At 39.5% G+C, this 26300-nt stretch overlaps 2 protein-coding genes across 4 annotated transcripts in view; one reads left to right on the plus strand and one right to left on the minus strand.

Annotated features, from left to right (window-relative positions):
* The window catches only part of AK5 (adenylate kinase 5), a 100079-nt gene extending 80513 nt beyond the window's left edge, over nucleotides 1-19566 (minus strand). Inside the window, exons 1-3 of one of the 2 annotated variants that reach the window (XM_048313362.1) lie at nucleotides 19163-19566; nucleotides 1710-1896; nucleotides 555-722 (exon numbers count right to left, since the gene is read on the minus strand). In XM_048313362.1, coding sequence (XP_048169319.1) covers nucleotides 555-722; nucleotides 1710-1878 — 337 coding nt within the window. In that variant the 5' untranslated portion in view covers nucleotides 1879-1896; nucleotides 19163-19566. Of the gene's footprint in view, nucleotides 1-554; nucleotides 723-1709; nucleotides 1897-3622; nucleotides 3776-19162 lie in introns of those variants that run through there. The other variant, XM_048313361.1, reaches the window with a different exon arrangement.
* PIGK (phosphatidylinositol glycan anchor biosynthesis class K) overlaps nucleotides 19566-26300 on the plus strand; it is a 65198-nt gene continuing 58463 nt past the window's right edge. Inside the window, exons 1-4 of one of the 2 annotated variants that reach the window (XM_048313364.1) lie at nucleotides 19566-19836; nucleotides 21339-21392; nucleotides 23401-23492; nucleotides 25506-25641. In XM_048313364.1, coding sequence (XP_048169321.1) covers nucleotides 19738-19836; nucleotides 21339-21392; nucleotides 23401-23492; nucleotides 25506-25641 — 381 coding nt within the window. In that variant the 5' untranslated portion in view covers nucleotides 19566-19737. The remainder of the gene's footprint in view (nucleotides 19837-21338; nucleotides 21393-23400; nucleotides 23493-25505; nucleotides 25642-26300) is intronic. The other variant, XM_048313363.1, reaches the window with a different exon arrangement.

A 26300-nucleotide genomic window follows, 5' to 3' on the forward strand; every position in this document is an offset into this window, starting at 1 on the left:
ACCAATGCAATGAACTAGTGACTGTGTATTGTCACTCCAACTGGACATACCAATCATTTGACAAAGGTCTAAATATACAGGACAACAGCTCCCTATCACCTTTTTGAGATGGCTTACACAATATTTTCAAATACCTTTTTTTGTGATCAGCTTTGAGTATATCTACTGAGTGTTTTAGTTCAATCTGGAGCATGCTTTGGAAGAGCAGTTTGGTTCACGTGGTGCTGCTGCCTTGAAATGCCTGAACCAGGTTTAGTTAAGATGAAATCAAACTGGCAGATGTGCTCATAAGAAAATCATGAGCTCTCCAGCTGCTAAGAGGCATCCAGTATACAGAATATGAATGCAGGTGCTCACTGCAACTCCTAAAATTCTTGCAGTTGGGATGCTATTCCCAGCATTAACAATTTCACACTCTTAATTGGCCTGGACCACTCGCTATGGCAGATGGAAAAATTGTATTTAAATTCATATAAGCATTCAATGTATTTGCAGTACAAATCAAAAGGCCAAGTAGCAAACATAAAATCTTGTCAAAATGACTGCCTTCATACCTATGACAAGGATAATTTTTGGTCGAGGTCTTGCAGGGTCAAACACATCATACTCCTCAATTAGCTCAGCAGTTTCAGAGAGGTCAGTGTCACTTTCTATGGAAAACTGTTGGATGGGAGGCAGTCGGTCATAGCGTCGGTATGGGAAGTTAGAGTTATCAGGCATCACTGTAAAATAGTAAGATAAACTGGGAATTGTGGAAATAGACAGAAAACTCAAAATCTGTTCTGTACACAGATTTAAATAGGTATCATACATAAAGTATAAATATCTCATAATTTTACATTGTGTTTGCTGTTGCTATATTAAATATTTTTAGCCTCTATTTAATGGATTTATTACATCACAGCCACTCAGAGTCAGTTTTCTCTGGTGTTTCTTTACAAGCACAGCAAGTTTTCTGTGAACATCTGCCCATAGCACCCAGAGTTCAGCAGTGGCCTCTGAGAAGAAAAGCTTTATATTGTGCAGATGATCTCTACAATTAAGCAGGACTCTTTTAGTGATACATGTTGTACACAGAGACGGAGACAGTATTCTTGCTGATTAATTTAATGAAATGTTGGATGGCAAGGAAAAATAACTATGGCAACTGAAAGATGAGCTAATTACTCTTTGTTAACATTACAAATAAAATAATTACAGGTATTGGTATGACATCTGCTTAGATTTTATGAGGTGCACTTTTTTCTAAGAGTTTACAGTTTACATTTTATTTAGTAAATTAGCATACAGCTCCAATGTAAACTAGAAAAACCACGTAGTGTAACTGCACTGAGGTTGGTGTGTATGTCATCCATAAGGACCAACTGAAAATACAAGCCAAGTTCACTGTGTCAGATCTGCCCCTATCTTTGCAAGTGTTTTAGGTAGGATACAAGAAATCTCTCCACTGATGCGTTAAACATTTACACAGCAAACATCCATCATTTGGCTGGAAAGTGATCACAATTTCCTCTCCTGCATAGCATCCATTATGGCAGGAGAAAAACAAATTCCAAACAGCAAGGAAACAGAATTCGTAACTCCTTTGCCTACAGAAAATCAGAATGAGGCATGATCTGCTATAGCAGTATGTCTAAAATAATTCAGTAGTGGATGTGAAACTATACACAGTTGAAGAAATAGAATAATTTTTAAATTTAATACATTACCATTCCTGAAAAAAGACCTCCGGGATTGTCCTCCATTGAGTGGAGGCAGGGTCTTCTTTTCTGGGCTGACAAAAGTGTCCCATTTCACTTTTTCTGGCCCTCCAAGCTCTTTTACTTTCTGCAAACAGCTTTCCAAATATTCAATTGGGTCATCGGGTTTGTAACACATTAATCCATTCAACAGACTCTGAAATGTAAGATCAGAAATATAGACTATAATGACAGACACCAGTAAAAAACAACCACCTTTACTTTTCCTTTTACTTTGCACAGAGAAACACCACATTCCTTGATATTCAGACTCTCCATTTCAAGACAATGTGTAAAAGTGAGGCCTGCAAAAAATCAAACTGTTTTGTTTTGCCAATGTAATAAAAATTACTCGGAAACAAAGCTCCTGGCTATGACTTTATAGTTGTCTGTTTGCACTGAAATAAAACCTGAAAATAGCAAAAAAACCCTCTACGTTTTTCTCACAGCTATCACTGGCAAGTATACGCAGAGCAATGTGCAAGCTAGAGAGCCCCAAAATTTATATTCTTTGTAGTCTTCGACATCACTAAAATGTATCTTTTCCTTAAAGACCACTGCACCCACAAGTGCATCCATATTCTTGTCAACACTTACACAAGCAATGAAAAGAGGATTTTTAAAAATCATGAGAAATACTCAGATATCATCTTGATCAGTACTGGGGGAAAAAAAACCCCACAACCCCAAAATTCATAGGAGCTTTCTGATTTAATTGATCAGAGATTACAAGCCATTAAAAACCCCCTCTCTACGGTATTAATTCTTCACTCACTGTACTCATGAGCATTGTGGGGAGTGTGAAAGAAGGACTGCCAGGTCCTCTTCTGACACATTTCCTTGACAAAGTGATACATAAGTCATCATCTCACCTCTCCACAAGACTGCTGCATCCAACCTTCCCTTAACAATACATGTCTTTCAGGATGATTTCTCTTCTTTGTGCTTTTCCTAATTTTTGTATGAATAAACTTGAGGGTCATAGTTGGTATTAGTAAACATAAATAGCTCCAATTCAGGATTTGATTAGTTGTTATCTACAGTTTATAGAGCAATTGGTATTTACACACATTTGAGCTTATAAAATAGTATATAATTTCTATGCATCTGTACCCTTACTATACTACTTAGCAAGTAATGGTGTATTTTTGCAGAAGATATGCACCAATTTTTTAAAATCACTAGGTCAAGCTTTGAGCCTCAACACAAAACCAGTTTTGTCTGCATCTCTTGTTAAACCATTCACATTCTGTGTAATTAAAACATTAGCATGCTCCGTGTCCTGCAATTTTCAAATATATAGAAAAATGTCTAGCTTCAGCACAGACAACGGAAAATACGTGTGTGTGTGTGCGTGTGTGTGTGTGTGTGTGTGTGGTATATACAGATGGCAGGATGTCTGATCCGGGGGGGCAAAAATCCACATTGCACAGAGAAGTAATTATCAGCCATTAGCAGCAGGTAACTTGTAGGAAGCTAAACAAAACCTCGCTGAACAGTTGCGGCTTTTTTCTTCCCCTGCCCGATGAGAGATGCCCCTCGCCAGCATTCCTCGGCGCTCCTTTGCCCTGCGGACACCCAAGTTCGCTCGCCGCCGGCGGAGGGCGAGCAGCCGCGGCGGCCGCAGCGGGCGGAGGGGCGCGGCCGCGGGGGCTCCGCAGGTGGGCGGCGGGCAGCGCTGCCCCGGCCCCGCGCCGCCAGCGCCCACCCGGCCCGGGCTGGCCGCCGGCGCTCCGCGGCGCCGCTCCCCGCGCAAGCTACGCGAGCCGCAGCCTCCGGCTGCTCCGTCCTTCCAGCCACCTTCAGCCCTGCCCGCCGCGGGGTCCCAGAGCGGAGCATCCCCCGACGGGGCGGAAAACGCCTCCCCCCTGCGCCTCGCCTACCTCGAAAAGCTGCGGGATCTCCCTGCGGGCCAGATACTCCTTGGCCTCGCCGGCGCTCATTCCGCCAGCCGGGGCCGGGGGCGCCGGCGGGGCGGGTGGGCAGCCCGAGCCCCGCGCTCGGCTCGGCGCGGCGGTGCAATGCGGGAGCCTCGGCGAGGCTTCCGCGGGCGGGCGGGCGGGAGGAGGGAGGCAGCCGCCCGCCTCCCCGTGCCCGCTGCACGGAAGGAGCGAGAGTGAGCACGTTTTCCCTCGGCGGGGAGCGAGAGCGTGCGCAGGCTGCCGGGGAAAGTTTCGGGGGGTGCCTGCGGTGAGGCGCCGAGCGGAGGCGGTGAGGGGCTGTGCCTGGCGCCGAGCCGCGGGCAGGCTGCCCCGGCAGCGAGCGGACCGGCTCCCCCGGCTGCGCGGGGAGCGGCGGAGGGGAGGGTTGGGCACCGGTGCAGCGCAGAGGTGCTGGAAGCCTCCAGGTGTAACGCGGTCTCTGCCCTTGGCACGGTGTTTGGGCGTTTTGAGGAGCGAGACGTTTCATACACTTTAGGCTGGCAAAAAGCCACGAACTACGATCAGTCACAAGCATCTGTGATCGGCGAGTCACAGGAAGAGATCTGAAATCATCTCTGGTCTAGCCTTCTGCTCAAGGCAAGGGCAGCTCTTGAGGTCAGACCAGGTTGCCCAGGGTTTTATCCAGTCTCATCTTGCAAAATCTCTCAAGGATGGCGACCGCAGAGCTTCTCTGCGCAATCCATGCTTGTCCAGCCTCGACATTAAGAAGGGTTTTCTCCTATTCAGTATCACCTCCCATGTCTCAATTTGTTTCTTGCCCACCATTGTGAAGAGCCTGGCTCCATTTTCATGACAGTCTCCTGTCAAGCCTTGGAGAGCTGCTATTATGTGCCATCTAAGCCTGCCACAGGCTGAACAAGCCCAGTTCCCTCTGCTCATCTTCAAGAACAAGTGCTCTCATCCGTTACCGTCTTTGTGTCTGTCCACTCAACTCAGCATCACAGAATATATTGAGTCCAACTTGTAAGTGAATGACCTGTACAGGGATCAAACTCACTCCAGTTTGTCAGCATCGCTCTTAATGGGGAGCCCAAAACAGAGTGCATTATTCAAGATGTACTCTGGGGAGTGTTAAGTAGGGGGCAGCTTCTGAGAAACTCTGTGGCACACTGGAAGTCAGAGTAGAGTATTTCAGTTACTGAAGCGCCCCATATCAAGTCTGATTTTCAAATCAGTTTTTAACTTTATTATCTTTTCTAACACAATATCCTTATAGTTGCACCAAGGCACACCCTAACACATACAGGTTACATAATTGCAAGCTTATGAACAACACTGAACAACTGCTTTCCATATGTACATACCTATTTTTCAGACATAGGATAGGTCTTCCCAGGTGTCTTCTAAGAAGCTTCTCTGCCTTGTGTATGATTTGCGGATCAATATCAGTTTGACAAGCTTCTCTGTCTCAGCTGCAGCCATTTTCCTTGTTTCTGTAGTTGAACTACCCTCTTTTTCCTCAGCCCAGCCTCCAGCTTTTTATGTAGACACTTTCCTTTCTCCCAGAGAGGCTTCCAGTCCTTGTTCATTCCATGAACTGCTAAATGATAGCCCAGAAGGAAGTCCCATGATCTTCTAATGACAAATTGGACTGGTTGGTTTTCCAAGTCATCCAAATACTCCCAGCAGCTTCCACGTAAAGGGCAGCAACTAATGTCCCTTCACAGCACTCACAACTGATGGATGGCCCATAGAGTCATAGAATTGTTTGTGTTGGAAGGGACCTTAGAGATAATCTGGTTCTGACCCCCTGCCATGGGCAGGGATGCCACACAATAGATCAGATTGCTCAGGGCCCCTCCAACCTGGCCTTGGACACTTCCAGGGTTGGGGCACACACAATTCTCTGGGCAAACCTGTTTCAGGGCAAAGCTACTGGAAAACCACAGCTGAAGTGTCTCTGCAAAGTTTGGCTTAGACAATTAAGAGCCTTTCCAGCTCCAGTTTCTATGAATCCAGTGGTGTCTCCTCAGAGAAGCTGCAGTCACTGAATTGATGCTTCTCACATATGTTCAAGGAAGACTTTGGTCTTTGCTGGAGAGTTTAATCAGCATTCATCTGCAGTTTTTCGCATTCTCCCATAAAATCTGGATGTGGCTTTAACCCTACTTTCTTCTGATAAAATTTTAATCCATCCAAATGTAAATTCATTGAAAAGCATAGTGCCTTAATTTTGACTGAGTAAAATGAGTAGGCTCCAATGTCCTAATCAAAAGACATGAAATATAATTGCTTTTAAAAGACCTTAAATGAAGCTTGACAAGAGGAAGATGGAATTAAATTAAATAGATGTTTTCTTAAAATAAGATTTTGCTGAGGAAGGCTAATAGAAGATGCCATTCTATTTAGGAACACAGAGCTGTGGTTTTGATATTTTGTGGGTTTAGGTTTTTTTTAATTGTTTGTTGAGACAAAAAAAAATCATCTGTATTATCATTGTCTTGGATAAATTCCATTTATAGGCTTTCAGAATATATATTTTTATATGCTCAACATTTATGGGTAAATTAGTATCTCATCCAATGTCCTGGTTTGGCAAGAGAAAAATATTTCCTTTCACATGCTTTCCACAGCATCTTCCTCAGGAATGTGAAATATGTTTGTGTAAAGTCTTGTCCTACTTGTTGTTTTTTACTGTAGGCTTCCAGGCATTCTGCTCAGTTAGATAATGCTAACAGAAAATAAAATAACAGAAAGAACTGTCCTGCTATAAAACTATCCTCATTATGCACATCTTCATTATTGTTCAAAATGTTGTTTTGTTGCACAAAATCAAATTCTGTGTTGCAGAAATTACCACCTCAGAACAAATACAGCCATTTAGGAAATCTATCAGATGGAATGTGTGAAATGTATCTGGAAAGGATGTTTTTGGATCTAATAATATGGTACTTCCTTCTAGAAGCAATTTGTTATGTGTTTGCTGTCAGAAGAATCCCTGTATTGAAGCAGGGTCATGGGTAGAAGGCTCTGAAGAACATTGGCAGTGAAGGATTAAGCACAGATGAGCTAAAGGGGCACAAAAAGCTGGCTTATTTGTTGTGCAGGTAACAAAAGGAGCTGTTTGAAGGTGAGCTCTTTGTTGTGTAAGTGTCTGATCAAGAGTGCAGGTGGGAGTGAAGTGGTCTTACTGCCTTAGAAAATAACACAAGATGTAAAAATGCTCAAATGAATGGGAATTCATTTGAGCTCCAGGTCACTGCCCATTCCTGAAGGTACAGGCAGCTCTTTAGGGTACTGGGTGAGACAGAAGGATCACTTTGGTTATTTCTTACCTTTTCTGGAGGGGAAGAAGCTACAATAGAGAGAACAATGTTTTGCTATCAAAATGATAACATTTCTGAAAATTCCTCTTGAAAACTTCTTATGGATCCTATACCACTGGGCAAATTCCATTCTCATTCTTCTTGCTTCCTCCAGGAGCTACATGAAGCTGCACTAATAGGAAATTATTATTTCCAGGGATCAGCTGGATCAGGAATATCGTGTTCTGGGCCGCCTTCTTGGTTAAACCAGTTATGCAGCACCCATAGCCTTCAGTTAAACCTTAATTAGGTTCTGTGTTTTCAAAAATTGCTCTAGAATACCCCAGAATTTTACAAACATTTATTTTTTTTGTCTAGTCCCTGCTCTAGCACTAGTGGTTGGATTTGTCACACAAGTTGCTGCTCTGCTAGATGCCTTTATTAAATCAGAACCAATGTCCTTGGATTGATGTGCTTACACAGGCTGATATGTGGACAGTTTGAATTTGTAGATTCTGTAAGTAAACCAAATATGTGCAGCCTTTTAAATAGAATATGCTGAATTACACGCTTCTGATCCAGAAATGGTATGCATTTTCATGTAAATTCAGAATTTATTTGCAGCCCCATATTGCACTTAGTGTGGTATAAATTAATCCAAGATTGCTAAAATGATCTTTTCATTTTTATGAGAAATCCCTTTCTGAACTCTTTTGCTACAGTGTTGTTAACTTCTTTTTAAACCTGATGTTTCCCCCACCTTTCTTTTCCACTCTGATAGACCTTTTTTCCTACTGGTACCTGAACATGTTACTTAAGTGAATTAAATCACTAATTGAAAAGTAGTGAAAAATCAACCAAGAAAAATCTGATCTCTGGATCTAAATTTCATGAAGTCCCAGAATTAACATTTTATGTACATTTTGAGGACACCAAGATGAATAGAATATGGGAGGGAAGAAAGAAGATCGCGCCACTTACAAGTTTGAGGATGCACATTTCAATCTGCTCAGAAAAAAATGTTTAAAAGAAATGCTATGATCAAGTCCCTCTTTGTTATGATAAACTAAATAGCTGCACTTTTTATTTTCCAATTACAGTATAATCATTCTTGTGACACTTCCCTGAACTCTCCAATTTATTTACATGCATCTTGAGCGGCATACTGAGGCATCAAACAGGACACACTGTTCTGCTGTTCCCGCCTGCCTGTGACACCCTCACTGCCCTCATTCTGTTGTTTTCCTGCTGGTGGACTGAATTTGTGCCCTGCTGTGGTGTTGCAACAGGGCTCACCCTTAGCTGGGTACCTGGCATGCTCCCAGCAGCTCTGCTTTCCACTGTTTTCTCTCACAGATTCCTCCACTGGAGCATCAACACCTGCACTTTATACTTTGATGTATGACTTCATATATTTGCTTGCATCCAGTTTACCAAGAAATCAGAATGCTCAGTACCAGTGAGTTGTCCCCTCTGGGAGTTCCCACGTCCCAAGTCTTTGTTACCTGCCACTGGCACCAGCGATTTTCTTTGGTTTTGGAAATCAATGCAAAAATACAACACATGGCCAAAACACAGTTCCCATGGGACCAAAACAGAAACTCACTCAGTATTTCCCATTTACACTTCACTTTTGAGGCCAGTCAATTAGTCATTAAATATATATACACATTCATTTTGATTCACTCAGGTATCTTAAAGAAAATATCTTGCAGCAGTAAGTAAATGCCATCAGATCAGCACTTTGTTTCTTCATCAGCCAAAAGAAACCTTCTTGAACAAGTATCTGTGCACAGATCTGAGAGAATCTTTTTTTCAGAAACTGGCATTGACAGGCATTAGTTAAATTTCATATAAGCTATTTATATAACATATATATATATAACATTATATATATATATATGTTATATAAATATATATATATATATATATATATATATATAATATATATATATATATATATATATATATATATATAAACATATATATATATATAACAATATAACATATTCCAGTATGTTCTTATCAGTTGTGATTTTTCACTAAGTTCCATGTTAGTTGGTCAAGGCTATAACTCTCTATGGCACCACTCTTAGAAAGTACTAGTCTAGCATATTCCCAGAATGTAAATATTTCAAGAGTTCTTGGAGTCCCTTTCCAGTTTTTCCCTTTCCTGTCCTTTCCAGCTCTTTAAAAACTCCAATACAACTTATCCAAATATGCAGATTTACTCAGTTATTTTCAGTGACTACTATTTATAAAACTTACTTGACTACACTTCTAATGGAGAATGTTTCACTATCATGCTATGGTATAATTACATCATCCGATCATTTCTCTATATAAAGAATAGAAATATTTAGTGAAGTCTTTCAGTTGCTTTTGATAAATCTATGCAAGCATATTGCACTAGTATTGTAAGGATCCTTCTCTTTCTTTCTTCAGAAGAACAGCTCTTTTAAATGCTGTTGCGCCCCCCTGACCATTGGATTTTATGTCATTTTGTTTCCCTTCTCATTTTTTTAACAGTTCTTAAATCTCTCACATATATTTCTTGCAGCTTCTAGTATTTGCAACAGATGTTCTTCTTATTCTTATGTATCTTTTTTTTCAAGGCAAATTGCTGCTTTTTCTTCTGTCTTGTTAACATTTCTTAAATAACTCTCAGTTATAATGGATATTTTTCTATTTTTTATCCTTGATTTGGCTTATAATAATTAGACAGTATAAGGATATTTTACAGCATTATGTAACTTAATAAATTCAAGGTTACTACCTCAGAAAGTCCTTAAATCTCTGAGAGATGAAAAGCAGTAAATCCTGTAGAGTTTTTCCTTGCCCCTAAGACAGCTGATCACTACCGGGGAAAACACAGACTGAGGGCTTACACAGATTTTCCGTCTGATCCATTACAGCTTCTTGATGCTTTTTGCTTTTATTTTATGTCAGTTAAATTGAATCTCCCCTTTCCCCACAGTGTTATAGAAATTGTTCTTTGAGAGGATTATTTTATGTTCCTCAATTACCATTTTTCAGTAACTGATTAATAAATACTCCAAATCAGTGGATACTGAATTTTCGAAAAATTATAAATGTGTGATTTTTTTTCCAATAAAGTCCTAAGGAACCAATCACAGATTTTAAGGTTCTAATCTATGTGTTGTCCCCAGTTAATAATTTCTGTTCCTCCAGTTTACTCTTTATAAACTAAGGGAATATGTGTAGCTGTAGGAAAAAACACCTAAACAAAACACAAAAAAACCACAGCAAAATTCAGTCAATAAAACAGGGCTGAACTGAATAATGAGTTGTGGGTAGTGGTGGTGGGAATAGAAAGGAATTCAAGCACAGCTATAGACCTCATCTTGGGAACACTATGGAGCTCACGACTGTTAGAAAGTACAAGTCCCTGTTACTTAGCATTTGGGGTTTATTTCAGTGGCTAAATGGACCAGTGCCTTACAATATTATTTCTGTAACTTCTTATTCAGTCATACAGTGAAAATCTTCCTTACTTGAAAATCATCTTTCACAAAATACACCTCTTGAAAAGATAAGCATATTGACTATTTTTTTTTTAATAGAAAGCTAAACGAACTGCAAGTAATACCAATTTCCTGTATGAAGGGATTAGAAAAGTCACATCGTGATTTCAGGGATTGCTCACACTGAGAAATCTTCAACATTTTTTGATGTTTATATCTTTATAGTGACTCAAAACATTGTGATGTCAAGTCAAAGGGAAAAAAGTACAATTTAGTTTCATATAATTTGTTCTTACCTAGGGTCAAGAAGGATTCCTGGATGGGCTATTTTCCTGTATGAAAGGCATTTATAAATATAGGGGGTTTTGTCACTACTCAAACACAAGGACCATTAATTTTGGGGAAGGACATGCTTGGTACATGTATGCCAAAGAATAAAATAAATGTTAAGAAAAAAATAATCTTCTGTTACGACATGGCAAATTTTTATAATTAGGATTCACAATGGAATAATGTTGGCATGTTCTGTTGTTGAAAGTGGCCATGAAGTGTTCTGGTAAAAAGTAAAATTGCCTATTTTCATGTTCAGCATGTATCCAGTATTCAGTACAGAGCATTAGCTGTCAAAATGTTGGTCAGCCACTGGTGCTTACTTTTCTTTGTTAATTTTTCTAGAGCTAAAGCTCTCTTTGTTTTTTATATTCTATAATAAAGTGGGGAGTGACTGTCCAAACCCTCTTTTCTAGACTAAGGAAGGCTGTAACTTTGGCAGATATTGGCTCACAACTCTGAATTCTATTGTAAGGAACACATTTTGGAAGGGGGGAGGATTTTAATCTTGCCTAAGTCACTTTTTAATGATCTAATGTTCTTGAACTCATCCCTTTAACTTCTTGTTCTTACATTGCAATGAATAGAATGCAGAATCTAGAGATTAAAATATGCACATTATGTAATAATTAGATACAAACCAGAGCATAGAATGTAGGCAAGATAAAGAAATTGCACCTGAAGATACAATGGGATAAGTCGAAAGACGTGAGAGAAACTGGCAAATGTTTTAACCATAGAAATGTTTTAATGTTAATTTGAAATTCATCCTGTCTTTCTGCTGACGTACGAGAACATTGCCTGAATTTAGTCACCAACTTCAGTGAATGCTTTCTTGACAGTATAACAAATGAGAATTGGATCAAACACCTGTTTTCCATAGAAGCTGACACCCTGCCAGATGGCTTATTAGCAAAGATAACTGTTGATGGAACTATCACATGAGGGTTGAACTTGAACTCAGGGTCATCATAGCATGGGTTGAAAACTTTTGGTTAAATGGACGAAAAGAGTTTAGCCTAGTATTTGATAGAACCTAACACCATGTGGCTTATAACTTTTGAAATTGCTAATAATCTTCAGCACTTGTTGAATCACTAAGACCTTTCTTTTTCTTGTCATGCTACCCAAAAAAATGAAGTCGCTGTTGAACTGCAGGACCCTTGGCTCTGCCTTGCTAATACCTTGTAAGAGACTAGGCAGTTGTGCTCTGGAAAGCAAATCCACCTTGGCTGGATGTTGGAGTCATGACACAAGACAGGGCTCAGAAGTTGTTAATTAAGGATTGCTGTTCAGGAGAACTCCTTAAAAAGTTCTGCTCCCATGTGAGCTCCTTATCAGAAGAGGCAGGTTACTATAAAATGACACAGCTATACAAGTGAGAAACTCAGTGGCTGTGGTTTTATAATGTATTAAAAAATTATCAAGAATTTTAAAAAACCCTATTTTAACTCTTGTGTATCTGACAAAGTGATCATTGGCTTACAACTGAGTTGGTACTATTTGGACATGACTTGAATATTCAAGGATCCCTTAAATTACTTCTTCCTTTACAATATACAGCTAAATAACCTCTGAATCTGTTTTGGAAATAGTTTTTTGAATTACTCTGTAGTGTAGCTGACATTTTTCTGTATACATTGATTGAAAATTATTGATTACTGGCTTTCTACTGGAACCTTACTCTATCAGCCTCTGGGCTAGGGAAAAGGGAAACATGACCTGTAGGGGTTGAATGTACAGCTTCCCTAGCTGACTTCTTTTACTGAAATATGTGCAATTTCTGGAAAACATATCCTGTTTTTACCATTCTGTATTACACAGACAGACATGCTTCCTTTCCAAAACAAATTTTCGATTTATGAGCTTATGAGGATCTCCTATGAGAGACAAAATACATCTCTAGAATTCAGAGGAGATAAATAGCATAATCAAGGAAGATCAATTTATTTCACAAAAAGATTTGAAAACAAATATGGCAATTTTAGACCATCATAACTAGACACAGAATCACTGAAGAAAATGGAAAAGATAGTTCATATTGTTCTGGTTCGTAGGTGAGTATATAAAGGAGGCAAAATATGTTCAGTCTCCTTAATTCTATGTGACAAAAATCAATCCATGGAAAAGAATCTGTATTAAAAATGCTTCTTACAACATGGTCATATACAGGAATTAAAAAAATGAAACTGTTTTCCTAATCTTGTGGAAATATGCAGGCAAATAGAATCAGATGAAAGCAAAAATGATTCTAAATTAGCAACACCCCAAATTTTTGAATAGTGTTTGAAGTATCCAGGCTCAAGATGACATGAAATTAACACTGACTGCCTTGAGATCTTTCAGTAAGAGGTGCTGTACAGCTAAAAAGCATTAATTATTTTTACATTTAATAATGTCAAATGATTACCATCTTTATTCTAAAGCTAAGTAGCAAGTAAAGCTATGTACCCATGACCTCATATAATGATTTTGATGTCATTATTCTGAAAAGAATAGTCTTAATTTGTTCTGTTTGTGAAACTTAGATCTGGAATCCTTACCTTTCTGTACCTGGTAAAGATATGTATTATTATTTTTTGAGACATGTATTTAATATGCACATGCAGCTAAAATGCAAGGGGTTTTTTTAGCATTTACATAATATTATAAAGAGAGAAATTTTGTTTAAGGAAACCTTGGTAACTAAGAGAGGTCAAGTGCAAGAGGGTGATTTTTGCTGAGATAATACTTTTGCAAATGCATCCATTAAGGCACTGATTAATTTAAACTGATTGACTGATTGGTGCCTTTTCTCCATGTAAAAATCAATCACCTTGAATGAACATGTAAATTCAAATCCCTACCTTAAAATGTAAAAGGTCATTAACTGCAGTGAATGTAGCTTTTACATTTTCATGTAATATAGATATTTAGCAGCAAAAATAACTAGTTCAGGTCACAGAACAGATACACAGAAATGACAGGCACATATTCATATATTGGTAATTCCAATTATCACTAGGTCTTTTTCTTGACGGTCTCTTCCAGTTAGAAGAATCTCATCAGGATACACTCCTTAGCACAAAGATAAAAGGTAAAAAAGGAGGGGCTTGGATTCTTTATTCATGAGTTGTAAAACAATATAGAAAAACTTTCATAGATTTCATAACAATGCATTCTTGTGTGGGCAGCTCTCCTCAGTTTGCACAATATCCTCATTTACTTAGGCCACACAATTTGGATTTTAAGAAAGGAAGTATTTGGTGGGTTGACAAGTCACTGATTTGCTTCCTTGTTGAATATGCTATTTGTTCTGTTCCAGACTTTCTGCTAAGTAATAGCCCATTTAATTTTTAAACTAAAATTCTACCTTGCACTGAGTGCCAGCACTGTCATGGAGAAAAGGCCTTTTACTGACCTGCAAAGAAAGAAATTTCAAAAACCTTCATTTTTATAAATCATAGCAAAATCTGGCTGCCAAGCACTATGATTTCAATTTATGAAGTCATTCTGGCATTTCTGCTTTGGAAGAGTTTCCAGTAAATGAGCTCACAGAAACAGATACTTTTAATTTCCAAGAGCATGGAGTTAGAACTTATAGTTTGTTGAAGGATACTCCATGCTTAGCTCAGCATGAGCACCTTCCACCTGATCCACAGCAGCTTTTACAGTATCCTGGTAAATGAAGCTAAAGAGAGAACAAAATGCTCTCTCTGCTTTACACAGTTTGAGTAGACAGGGAAATTAGTAAGGTTTGCTGATCTACTGCTGAGCAGCTGCTCTAAAAAGTACAAGGAAGCTTTAGTCTAAAAATTTGTTGGGTTGTTTCAATCTACTCTTCCCCACAACTCCTGGGTAAAAATGCATAATCATCATCATCATCATCATCATCATGATGCATATTTGCATTTAAAAATATTAAAGTATTCCTTTCATTGAGAATATTTCTTTAAATTCTTTAATGGCCTATTTTTGGATTTGTCTTAAATTTTGCTTCTCAAGTGCACTCTTCCACTAATCAGGTCTAATAGCATTTCAGTACCCATCACACATTGATCTGCATAACCTTTCCTGGTAATATACTGGATTCAGTTTTAGTCACTGTACAAATATTTAATGTTAATCAATGTTATTGTACTTGGAATATGAGTAACCTTTTATAATATTGACACAGGGCTCACTGTAGATCTTATTTCTAATAAGATTTTCATAATATTAACTTTTTTCAGGTAAAGCTGATGTGCATTCAGCCTTTTTTTCCCAATGTTTTGTATTTGTTTTCTCATATAGCTGATGAGTAGTCCTCAATGGAATACAAAACCCCTTGCCTGCAAATGAAGACAATTACTTGAAAGACAAAAGGTTATATTTAGATTGCAGGCTGAAGAGTAGTTTGAATACACACAATAGCTTTAAGTATTGGTTTGGGAGCTAAAATGAGTCTATCAGCAACACTGCCCTTAATTTGAGTTAATTTAACCAGCAGAGCTGAATCTACTTCAGCTCAACCCCTACAGGGAGGACTTTCCTGAGACACTCAGGTACTTGGTGTGTTTGGGACACAGGAGAGATTTATCATAGAGATGTCAGAACTGGCAGTGGAATACAAGTGATGACTTCTTAATGATTCTAAACCACACAATGTTATATCCACATATAGGCAAGGGTAAAACTGGTTCTAAACTTAGCTTTATTTAGGGAAATTTAATTAAGATTCTTATCTTGTTCCTAATTAAGAAGCCCATGAATTTTCTATTTGAGAATGAACCCTTTGAAATATTAATGAAAAAATACAATGGGGAGGGTAATTTAAAATAATGTTTTAAATAGATAATCCATTTGGAGGGGTTGGGGGGATTTACTGCTGTCTTTTTCACATATTTTGCTCTTCTAATAAGGCTATGAGAAAATATTTTCAGCTTTTTCTATTGAGAAAAATACTGATGCACGAAGACTAAATGTGATGTACCTAATAAACTACCTCAGTAAGCTGCCACTGTTTTTCCATGTTTTGTTTTCTCATATTTTACTTTTTTTTTTTTTTTTTTAACCAACAGAATAAACTGTTGGAATGGTTGGTAACTTTATGTCTTCTGAAGATGAAATATTGGTTTGTTGCACAATTCAACAGTATGGAAATTCGATGCCTGGTAACGTTTACATCATTAATGACAGAACAGAACTGATGACAAGGTAGATGGTTAATTCATTAAGAACAAATGTCAACTGAATTTCATTGTAGGCTTCAAGCTTTTTGCCTGTGATGTAGAGTTAAGCCACTTGATGCTATGGATGGACAGAAGTGTATGGTCTACTGTGTTTCACCAGAGTACAAAGACAATCAAAGATAAACACCCTTGACTATAACTCTTTCAGCTCAGTAAAATTAGAAGCAATGCTTCTTTCAAATAGTTTTCCTTTGGAAGTTCTGTATCTATTGCTCTCACCATATTAATTTTCCCTATTTTTCATCAGTATCAATTTGGTATTGTAAATCTTTTCAAAGTACGAACATTCTGTAGTCAAGCCAGTCTTCCATTAACAGGAGAAAAAAAACCCAAAGGAGTAAGATCAATCAATAATTTAATTACTGTTGTTTCATTCAGGTTCCATATTTGAAGATAGCCATTTTATCAGCTGAGATACCAAACTACAGTAGACTTGTTTTGCCATTTTTTAATCTATTTTATTGACAGTCAAAATGAAAAAAGCAATAAATCTGCATTTTTAAGTGGGATAGTAGAGTCAAGCTATATTGATGATTCCTTAAGAATCACACTCTTGTTGACTTACGTCATTGCAAGAGCTTCTTTTAATTTTTCTTTTGGAAGCATAATAAATACAGATAAAGATACCTTTTTTCTCTTATACAGTAGACAATTATCAGACAGTACAGTCTGATACAAACAGGAAAGCAGATAGAGAACAGTGATCAAGAGTATAGAAGAAGAGATACACCATGATAAAAATAGGTAATATAATCAAGGTTAATACCAAAAAAATTATGGATATTTAATTGGCATTTTGGTATAGAAGAAAAACAAGTTTGTGATCAAAAAGTGTCAGGTGAACTCTAGTATCATAAATCCCTGTTTTAGGAGCTTATGGGGTTACACTTGGGATTGCTGCTCCTCTTCAGTGGAAGGCAAGGCTTGTTTGCTCCATGCTGGACAGAAGGAAACTGACAGATGGCTCATAAAGGGCAGTTTCTAGAGGGTATAGATTAGAGGATTAGGGCCTCAGCAACCTGCTGGAGGACAAAAGAATCTGGAAGGGCACCAAGATGTGCACCAATGTGAATACCAGCTGTAGTTACAGCAGCTTTTTAAACAATAGTTTTAATTACAAATCATTTTGGGATACACATTTGGTGTCCTTTCTAATTACTCACCGTGAAGTACAAGACACATTGTGGCAAAGGTCAAGCTAAAGACACTCAAAGCATGAAAAACACTGTCATTAGCATGGAAACAAAGCAGAATGAAGAAACAGAAGCAGACAGTATAGAGCTTTACTTCTAGACAAAAAAACCCCTGTACAGGCATGGAAACATGTACTGAGAGCTGCCTAAGGGAATAAAGATGAAAAAAATGAGGACAAGGCTGTTGGTACTGTCTTAGTGGAGAAAAAAAAAGAGAAGTGATACCACCTCCAGGAATAATGCCTGAAGTGCTGGCACACTCATGCATGTCTGATGAATACTGGAGCCCATGAAAGATTGAGCCTGTAAAGAAATAAAAGCCAGAAGTAGAAGGAGAAATAGGTCCATTAGAAAATACACTCAAGCAGGCTAAGGGAATTCAGAAGCAAACCAGAGACAGACCAAAGAAGGTGATGCACTGTATTTCACAGCACGTAAATCACAGGGAATCAAGGCCATTCTTTTAGAATATTTCAATGAGCTTGTGCAACTGAGTTTGCCTTAACTCAGTGCTGTCTCTGCCCTGGGATGGAAAGGCAGCAACGTGACCTGAACACCTACAATCAAAGGTGTGGCTGTGGTTGATCCAAACACTGCTCACACACTGCAGATGAGGCCACAGGACACAAGGAGTTTGCAGCTACGCTTTTATATCAGGAGCCAGCTGAACCTTCCTGGCGACTGCAAACCCAACTACATGTAACCATGAGAAATACAAGTGATCTTTCACGTAAAGAAAATTTGCTACAGTTCTTAGCTTGTTTATACCATTCCAATGCCACGTGAAGGTTTTTTCCACTTTTTCCATTTATTTTCTTAAGTAGCAAATCATACACAGTGACCTTTACAGAATGCTATTAAAACTATAAAGTCTAGCATTCCAGAGAACGAAAAAATTACAGTCACCTGGGATACAAATTTCAGGAGGTTCAGAGTTTGTAAGCCAACAATGATTTTAAATTTTATCCACAGAAAAGATAATCATTAATTCTCATGTCAAGAATGTTTCTTCGTAAGCCAAAAGTCACCTTTTGGCCATATTTGACATAACTTTTCACATGGTACAAACATCAGGACTTATATCTGGTTCAAAGATGCACTATCAGGATACAGCTGCTGGCATTATTTCTGTATGAAAAGGTGCATGTTACCAAAGGATTAATATTTGTAATAAATGCAGAGCAAGGAAGTAAGCTTAACTGAAAGAAGTTCAGTTAGAGGCTCAGACCTTCTGTCACATGTTTTCTGGCCAACTCCACATGGGAGCCGAAAGGTAATGAGGTGCTGAGTCAAAGCGCATGAAATCAACTCACCAGTCTATCAAACTGCATGAATACATGCTTGGAGAGATCCTTTAGAATTATCCTTGCCTATCCTTTAGAATTACTGACACATCTTGAGCACATCTGAGAATGATCAAGAGACCTAAGTGGAAGCATTTGAAGCAGCGAGAAAAAAGCTTAAGCTTGGCCATAAATTCAATTAGCTTTCTGGCACAAGAAGATAAAACAGTGCAGCTTAAAAGCAGGCACCAAGAGACACTGACAACTACAGCACTTCTCAGTAGGTTCACAGTAGGCTCACTCACACAGGAGATGGGTTCAGGCACAACAGGAGCTGGTGGCTATGGTATTCTGAAGGAAGTAAGTACGATTTAGTAACAGGTGATTATTTTTGTCAAGGAAACCAGTGATGCTTTAAAACAACAGAAGTGATGCTATTGACATTCCAACATCAATACATGGAAATATGCTCCTGTCTGAGAAAGTCATTACTGGTGACAAGTACACAGAGCAGGTAATAGCTGCCACGGTTCAGGGCAGATTCTGCATCTTCACTAATTGAAGGCATCAGGCAGTTGCACAAAGCAGTGACATGATGAGCTAGTGGAAATAAAAGAATCATACCCAGTGGTTCAATAGATTGAAATAAAAATTTGATGATGCGTCAGCTCTGAGGGATGCATGCACTGAAGGCAAAGCTATAGCAAGGCTTCATGACAAAAAAAAAAATCTACCTTTAGATCCCACTCCCTCCTCCTTTGCCAAAGGTGGTCCCTCTCCCGAGCTGCCTCTCCACCGTCCAAGGCAGCCCTGTGGCCTCCAAGACTGAGGACACCCTCGGCCCACAGCTCGCCAGGCCCTGCCCTCTTAGTGATCCCAACAGAGCCCAGGATTTCACGGAATTTTTGGAAGGCGGCTGAAAGAAACGTCTGCTGTTACACCCGCAGGAGCCAACCAAGCCAAAGGCGAGATGCGCCGCCGGTGCTTTCTAGCACCAGCTCACGACAGAGCCATGAAGAACTCGTGTGCCCAAGGCAATGGCCAGATCTGTTGCCATGACCGCCTCTGCTCTACCGAACCGGACTAGAGCGGGCTCTCCACAGCCGGGGAGCTCTGTACGTGACCAAGTGCCTGCCGTGCTCGCAGCAGGGCACTGCTCGTACAGGCACCGGGACGGCGACAGCGGGTAAAGGACAGTCCCGGGCCGGTCCCGGGCCAGCGGCGCTCCCGCCCCGCGGAACTTGCGCACAGGCCGCCGCCCCCTTTTCCGGCAGCCGCGGCGGCCAAGCCCCGCAGGAGGCGGGGTGAGATGGCGGCCGCCGGGCCCGGCGCCACCCGGGCCCGTATCGCCGCCGCCGTGCTGCTGCTGCTGGGCTGCTGCGGCCCAGCGCTGGCCGGCGGCCTCCAGGTACGGGGGCTGGGGGAGCAGCGGCGGAGCCGGAGAGCGAGCGAGCGGGCGGGCGGGCGGCGCCGCGGCTCGGTGCTGCCGGTGTCCCCGTTGCCTCCCCTCCGCAGGCAGGGACCGTGCCCGTGGGCTGCCCCTGGAGCCGTCCGGAGCCACTGGCGGCACGCAGGAAGGGCCGCGTCGGCAGGACAGGCGCCGATACTGAGACGCGGTCCCCAGCGCTGCCTCCCCGGCTGGCGCACCCCCTCCCCCGGCCCCGCCCGGCGCTGCCCGTGGGCGGAACCGCGGGGCTCTGTGTGCCGGGAGCGCCGGTGCCGGGTGGCCGGGGGGTTTTTGTGCTTTGTTCAAGTTGCTGAAAGTTACAAAACCTCAGACTTCTCATCCTCTTGCGAGTTTCTGAAACTCAGTTCTTCTTTGGCCACGCGCTGTAACTTCTAGAGGGTGTCTGATGCCCGTTCCCGGACGCGGCTGGCCGAGTTCGGGGTGCCCCGGGCTGGGTGCGGGCGCTCCCCGGCGTGGAGCCCATCCCGCAGGTGCGGGCCGCTTGCACACGGCAGGTGCCAGTGGGTTTGGCAGGTGGGAGTAATGTCATGTTTCAGCAATTAGCTTAATGCACTGTGCCCACGCTACATTTGGAGTGTTGTTTGCTTTTGAATTCTGCGTTATTAACAAGTTGTTATGCTTGAAATTAATTACAACTAGGACCAAACAACCCCCGCACCCTGAACAATAGAAATATTCTTACAATCTCTGGATGACTAATTAAACTGCAAGTTGTTTTCTGCTTGAGGTACAACACTACTTCTGTTACTGCGTGTTTTGTATAAGACCACAAGCATCATCCCGGAACTCCTCAGAGTTAATAGAGTCTGATTTAAGAGTCAGCAGGTTTGGATTGTTGCCCTGTGACAGACTTATTCCCATACCTCTGCAAAGTCTTAGCCCCTTTTTGTGTCCTGATTTATGTTCTCTTTTAAGGAGAAAGGGCCCTCTCACCTGCAAAGGAAAGTGGGAGCTATGGAGAACACAGATTATACAGAAGGTTGCTGTCATAGATCCCAATTTTGGAAGATAAATGTAACCACGTTGGATTTAAAGTGGGTTAAAACTGCAGGTTCACTCACCTGCTTTTGAAAATAGAATTGAATTGAATCTAAGCCTCTTTTCTCGTTAAGGATGAAACTGTAGGTCAATAAATCATATTATTTTGTTCTTGGAGTGTCCTTTGGAGTAGAGGTGTGCAGGTTTTTGGTTTTAACTGAGATGTAAGTGACTAATAGTTCCTCTTTGTTCTGTAGCAAGTTTCAGGGAAAGATTTGGAGGGGTTAATTCACATGAAATGTGCAAATACTAAGAAAAATACATCTCTTGTAGGTTTTCTAAGGTTTATTCAGTGTTAATATGTGGTAAACATATGCATTGAACGCTATGGTGGAAATAACAAAACTATGAGTGGTCGTTTCTTTCTTATTACTGAAAAATCTAAAATTTTGTTCATCTTTCAGGATCAAGCAGAACAGTTTCTTAGAAGTGGGCATACAAATAACTGGGCAGTTTTGGTAAGCATGGTCCAGGTTGTTTTCCTCCAGTAAAGTCGACAATTTTTCATCAGGAGCCATAATTGCAACAGTCATTTAAGAGTCCTGGTTATTTGAAATAAATGGAAAGATAAACATTTGGAAATTAATAAATATGAAATTGTGCCTGCAAATTTATTAGACTGTAATGAAATTATCTTTTCAATATGACTGAATTTCAAGCACTCAGTGTGACTGGCTACATAGCAGGATTCATAAAACAAAAGTTCTGAAAGCATTAAAATAGTTAAATTAGCATACTGCATGTTGAAAAAAAGATTTTGGGAATTTTGGTCTCTTTGACAAGAAAGGTAGAATTTATATCTCATTTTTGTTCTTTTTCAATATGTTAACTTGTGATAACAGGCTGGGAATAAAATCAATTCAGGCAACACAGTGTTTAGATCAACTGTTCTTACCCTAATTCTTTTTTTCTTTGCCATGTAACTTTTATTAGCTTTGAATCATGCTGCACAATTGGTTCTTAATCGCAATTCAGGTCTTAATGACTAATTTGTTTCAGAACACTATTGTAATTACTCAATAGCAGCTGTTTGTTTTCCATATACTAAAACTGAACAATAAAAAAAGGAAAGTTAACAGTAACTAATTGAATTAGAGAGAATAGTTTGTATATTCTACAATGTACAAACTTGAAATTATTAAAACATAGCATACTATTTTAATACTATTAACAAATAGATGCTCTTATTAGTACCCATAAAAACACACAAAGAAGGTGGAAAATTAGGTCCAAGGACCTATACTTTCTGTCCTGAACAGATTTTCTGCTTGTTTTATTTTCTCAGTGGTTTATCATTAAGTTTTGTAACAATTGCTACTAATTTCTAAGCAGTAAAACAGGGAGGGGTTTACTGCTGTCAGGCACTTCAAACCTGGGATCATACTGCAATCTCACCTCATCAATAGCTTGAATTAATGTGCTGCAGTGTGGATAACTATATTTGAAGCTTAGTCACATTTTCCATTGTATTGTAAGAGAGGTAATGGAGGCAAGGGGCAGATGATAGTACCTTGAAATGTCTCAGCTAAATTGGACAGTTTGTTTTCAGAACTTTAAATCTTGCTGAAAGGCAAATGTCCTCATGGACTGATTACTGTAGGCTTTTTGGGAATCTCTAACCGACAGGGTGATCAAATACAAGGGGATCCTTTCAGGCTGAATTTTTATTATTATTTAAGCTACAACTGAGTTCTTTTTATGAAAAGAGTAGAGAAAGAGATGCTATGTAGTGTAACTTACAGCTCTACATTTAGAGCTGAAAAATTAAAAAACTATCAAAATGCTTTTTCCAGCATCTCTGTTTTTGTGGTTTTAAAATCACCTCTTTTAGAAGCTTTTGAAACCTCTGAATCAGAACCTGATTTAGGGAGTGTTTAAGTAAAGGGAATGACTGAGCCCTGACCCCTTGCCTGTTAGAACAGTAGAAATTGGACTTGCATGAGGTTTCTGAGAATTTGTATTCAGATTTTGGCTGGAGCTCATTTTTCTCTTACTTTATTTGACTCCTTAAATGCAAATGTTCTCAGTGCATTTTCCCCTGTGTGTGGCTTCTGCATGAATTAATTCACTTGTGCCTTTGTGGAAGAATGCTCCCAGAATGGGTTTGCTATTGAGATGAGAACTCTTCCTTTGATTATTCTTCCATTTGATAAGGAGAAAGCAAATGAAAAAATTTATCCACCTACTGTTGCTGAATTATTCCCTAAAGTGCCACTTTCTATATTTAGTAATGGTTTATGACAATTTTTTCAGTCATCAGTATGCTAAGAGCTTTTTTTTTAACTTTTATTTTCAGTATTTTTTGCTTGGTACAACAAAGATTTATATAGCTTATATCATGAGTTTCTTGGTGTTACTATATCCTTTCTGAATAGTTACTATTTTTTTAATATTCCTGTAATCACGTTCTTCTGATGCAATGAGCTGGGCCAATTTGTATCTTTACACTTTTTGTTTCCTTTCAAGGTGTGTACCTCTCGCTTCTGGTTTAATTATCGTCATGTGGCAAATACTCTTTCAGTGTACAGAAGTGTCAAGAGACTGGGCATTCCTGATAGGTGAGGGAATCTTGGTGAATCCAATTCCTTGCAAATGTGCTGTTAAAGTTCTCATACTGTCTGAAGCAATGTAGAAATACATTTATCTTCCCAGTTTAACTGGATAAAAGTAAAAAGGAAGAATGCAATCACATCAATGTGGTGAAAAGTGCAGCAATGTTGTTCAAAAGGAAAAGCAACATGTTACATAATAAAATTTCCACTTGGAGCAGGCTAATTAGATCTGGCCACTAAAATGTACCACTTAGCAAATTGGTGAAAGTGTAATGTGAAAATTCCTAATTGCATTCAGCAGTGACAGCACTGCTGTGAGAGATGAGTCTTGCTGTACTTTAATTTCCTTTCAGTGTGGAGATGTTGGTAGCTGTGACTGTACTGAGATGTAAGGCTTCCACATCTGTAACTATACTGAGTCTTTAAAGGCTCTGAACAGAGCAACTTCTATATATTTTCAGTTGCCTTGAAAAAATCCATTTTGTATGATTTTTTTTTTAGAGAAATCAGGTTTTTTGTCCATACAAATTGTGTTTTAGCTCTAGTGACAGCACAAGGGTTAGAACAGTATCTCTTCTTTGACAACAGGAGTAGGAAGGTTCTGAAGTGTCTTTTCTTTGTGTTCCTACTGGAACTTCAAGGGGTGTTGGCACAGTTCCATCCAGCTGTTCCAGAATGTAATTTACTTCTGTCAGAACTGTGGAAGTGAATTTAAGGCACCACTGACGGTTGTGTAATAGGCTCTATGTACCATAGGCTCCTATGGAATTCCTGGTGGTCCTGGTTTTTAATGTAATTTAGAGGACTGGTAGTTTCTCCAGCATGTGTGCCTAAAGAAGTGTGGCCTGCTTCATCACTGAAAAATGCATATTCTGGGGGATTAAATTTGTATAGCATTTTTTTTGTCCAAGTCCAAAAGTGGACAATTGGAGTCCCCAGTTAGCTCCCACTCAGCTATTGTTACTGTATCCTGCAGCCATAGGGAGGAGAGGAGAGAGATCCAGCAGGCAGGAATTGTGCAGCAAGATTGATTTATTTAATCATTTTACAAACTCTTTAATAGACTTTTTTCTTCGTAGTCTAGTTGGACAAAGGATCAGCCACCCCCTGGGTGGATTGGCTATAATCCTAAAACATCCATTGTCAAAATATTTTTCTACTGTACCATAAACATAGTTCTACAAGGTCGCAGGTGTTCACAGTTTATAGAACTCTGCTAACATCTTCTGTGAGAGAGAAAAGTATCTCACGGAAAGGAGCAAGAGAAATTCTTGCTAGCTGTAGTTTTGTATCCACAAACTATGAGTGCAATGGCAGCATCATCCTGCTCCCTGTGTTTATTATAGAAAAAAAGAAAAAAAAAGAAAAAAAGGAGTGACTTTCTGGTTTTTGAAAGAGAGGATTTTGAAACTCAATTTTTAGATGGATTTTGAGGTTATAAATCCAAGGGAATGCATTGCGGAAGTGCTGTGGGCTGAAAGGCATACAAAGATGCCTTTTGTGCTTGCACATGTCATTCAGAAGCAGCTGTTCTCTCTCCTGTGCAGCTTTTGAAGCACAGGTGCCCTTGGCACTGCCTCAGAAACTCTGTCACTAGTCCTGCCCTTACCTGAGAGCTCTCATCTGCTTTGCATCTGTCTTCGCCATTAAAGTCAAAACAGGTGTCGGTTTTAGAAATGCTGCAAGAACTACGGTGTGACTGAGATTTCTGTTGTTCAGTAGCAAGATCCATTTCTTATCCATATCCAAAGATTTGGAATTAATCTCAAAAAGCCAGCGATGCTTTAGATTACAGTCAAGAATACTCTCCAAGACATTGGAGAAGACCTAGAGAGAGAGAGAGAGAGCGAGCCTGGAATCACATCTTAAAAATAAACATTTATCATGATTCTTGGGGTTGGTTGTTTTGGAGGGGTTTGAGCTATTGTCGTAATTGTTGAACAGTGTTGTTCTAATTTCTCTTTGACTGTTATGTGAAAGTAGAATGGCTGAAATGTTTTTTTTTCTTATTTTCCATAGTCACATTGTCTTGATGCTGGCAGATGATATGGCATGTAATCCCAGAAATCCCAAACCAGCTACTGTGTTTAGTCATAAAAACATGGAGCTAAATGTCTATGGAGATGATGTGGAAGTGGATTATAGAAGCTATGAGGTAACTGTGCTTTAATTAAAACACTGGGTCTTTATTTTTTAGTGTTGGTTTAAAGATTTATGCAGCATCTGTGAAGTCTGAGAAAGTCTTTCTGTTCATATTACTGGTTTTGGGCAGGGCTTTTATTATCAGCTGATGAGTTTAAAATGTATACTCCTCCCCTCCTTGATATTTGAGTTTGTATTTGAAGTTATTATACTAGAAACATGTTTAGTATACTGCCTATTTTAAATAATGGAGTAGAATCATATTACGGAAATTTCTTTGGGAATGACTGTTCAGTGTCTCATCTTGCCAACACAAAAATCACTGTGAAAATTTTGGTGTGCAAGTGAATTGTTTATTAGGTAAATTTACTTAAATTCCTAATCTTAAGCATATGATCTTAAAATAAAAGAAAAGCCATAACCTAATCATTAGTGGAAAGCAATTACTGTATAAAAATCTGCATTCCGTCACCTTTCTTTTCATGTAATATTCCTTCATACCAGGCAGTGTCTTTACCAGTTGAGATAAAATTACACATCAGTTTCTTGATTTAGTAGTGCTGTAGAATTATTGCTAAAGGTTTATTGGATTGCATTTAAGTATATAGTGGATGTTTTATTTCTCTGAAGCATTATACAAGGAAGTGAAGACACAGAACTGGAATAGAGCTA

Source organism: Corvus hawaiiensis, chromosome 9 (assembly GCF_020740725.1).
Source record: "Corvus hawaiiensis isolate bCorHaw1 chromosome 9, bCorHaw1.pri.cur, whole genome shotgun sequence".
NCBI classification, from domain to species: domain Eukaryota; kingdom Metazoa; phylum Chordata; class Aves; order Passeriformes; family Corvidae; genus Corvus; species Corvus hawaiiensis.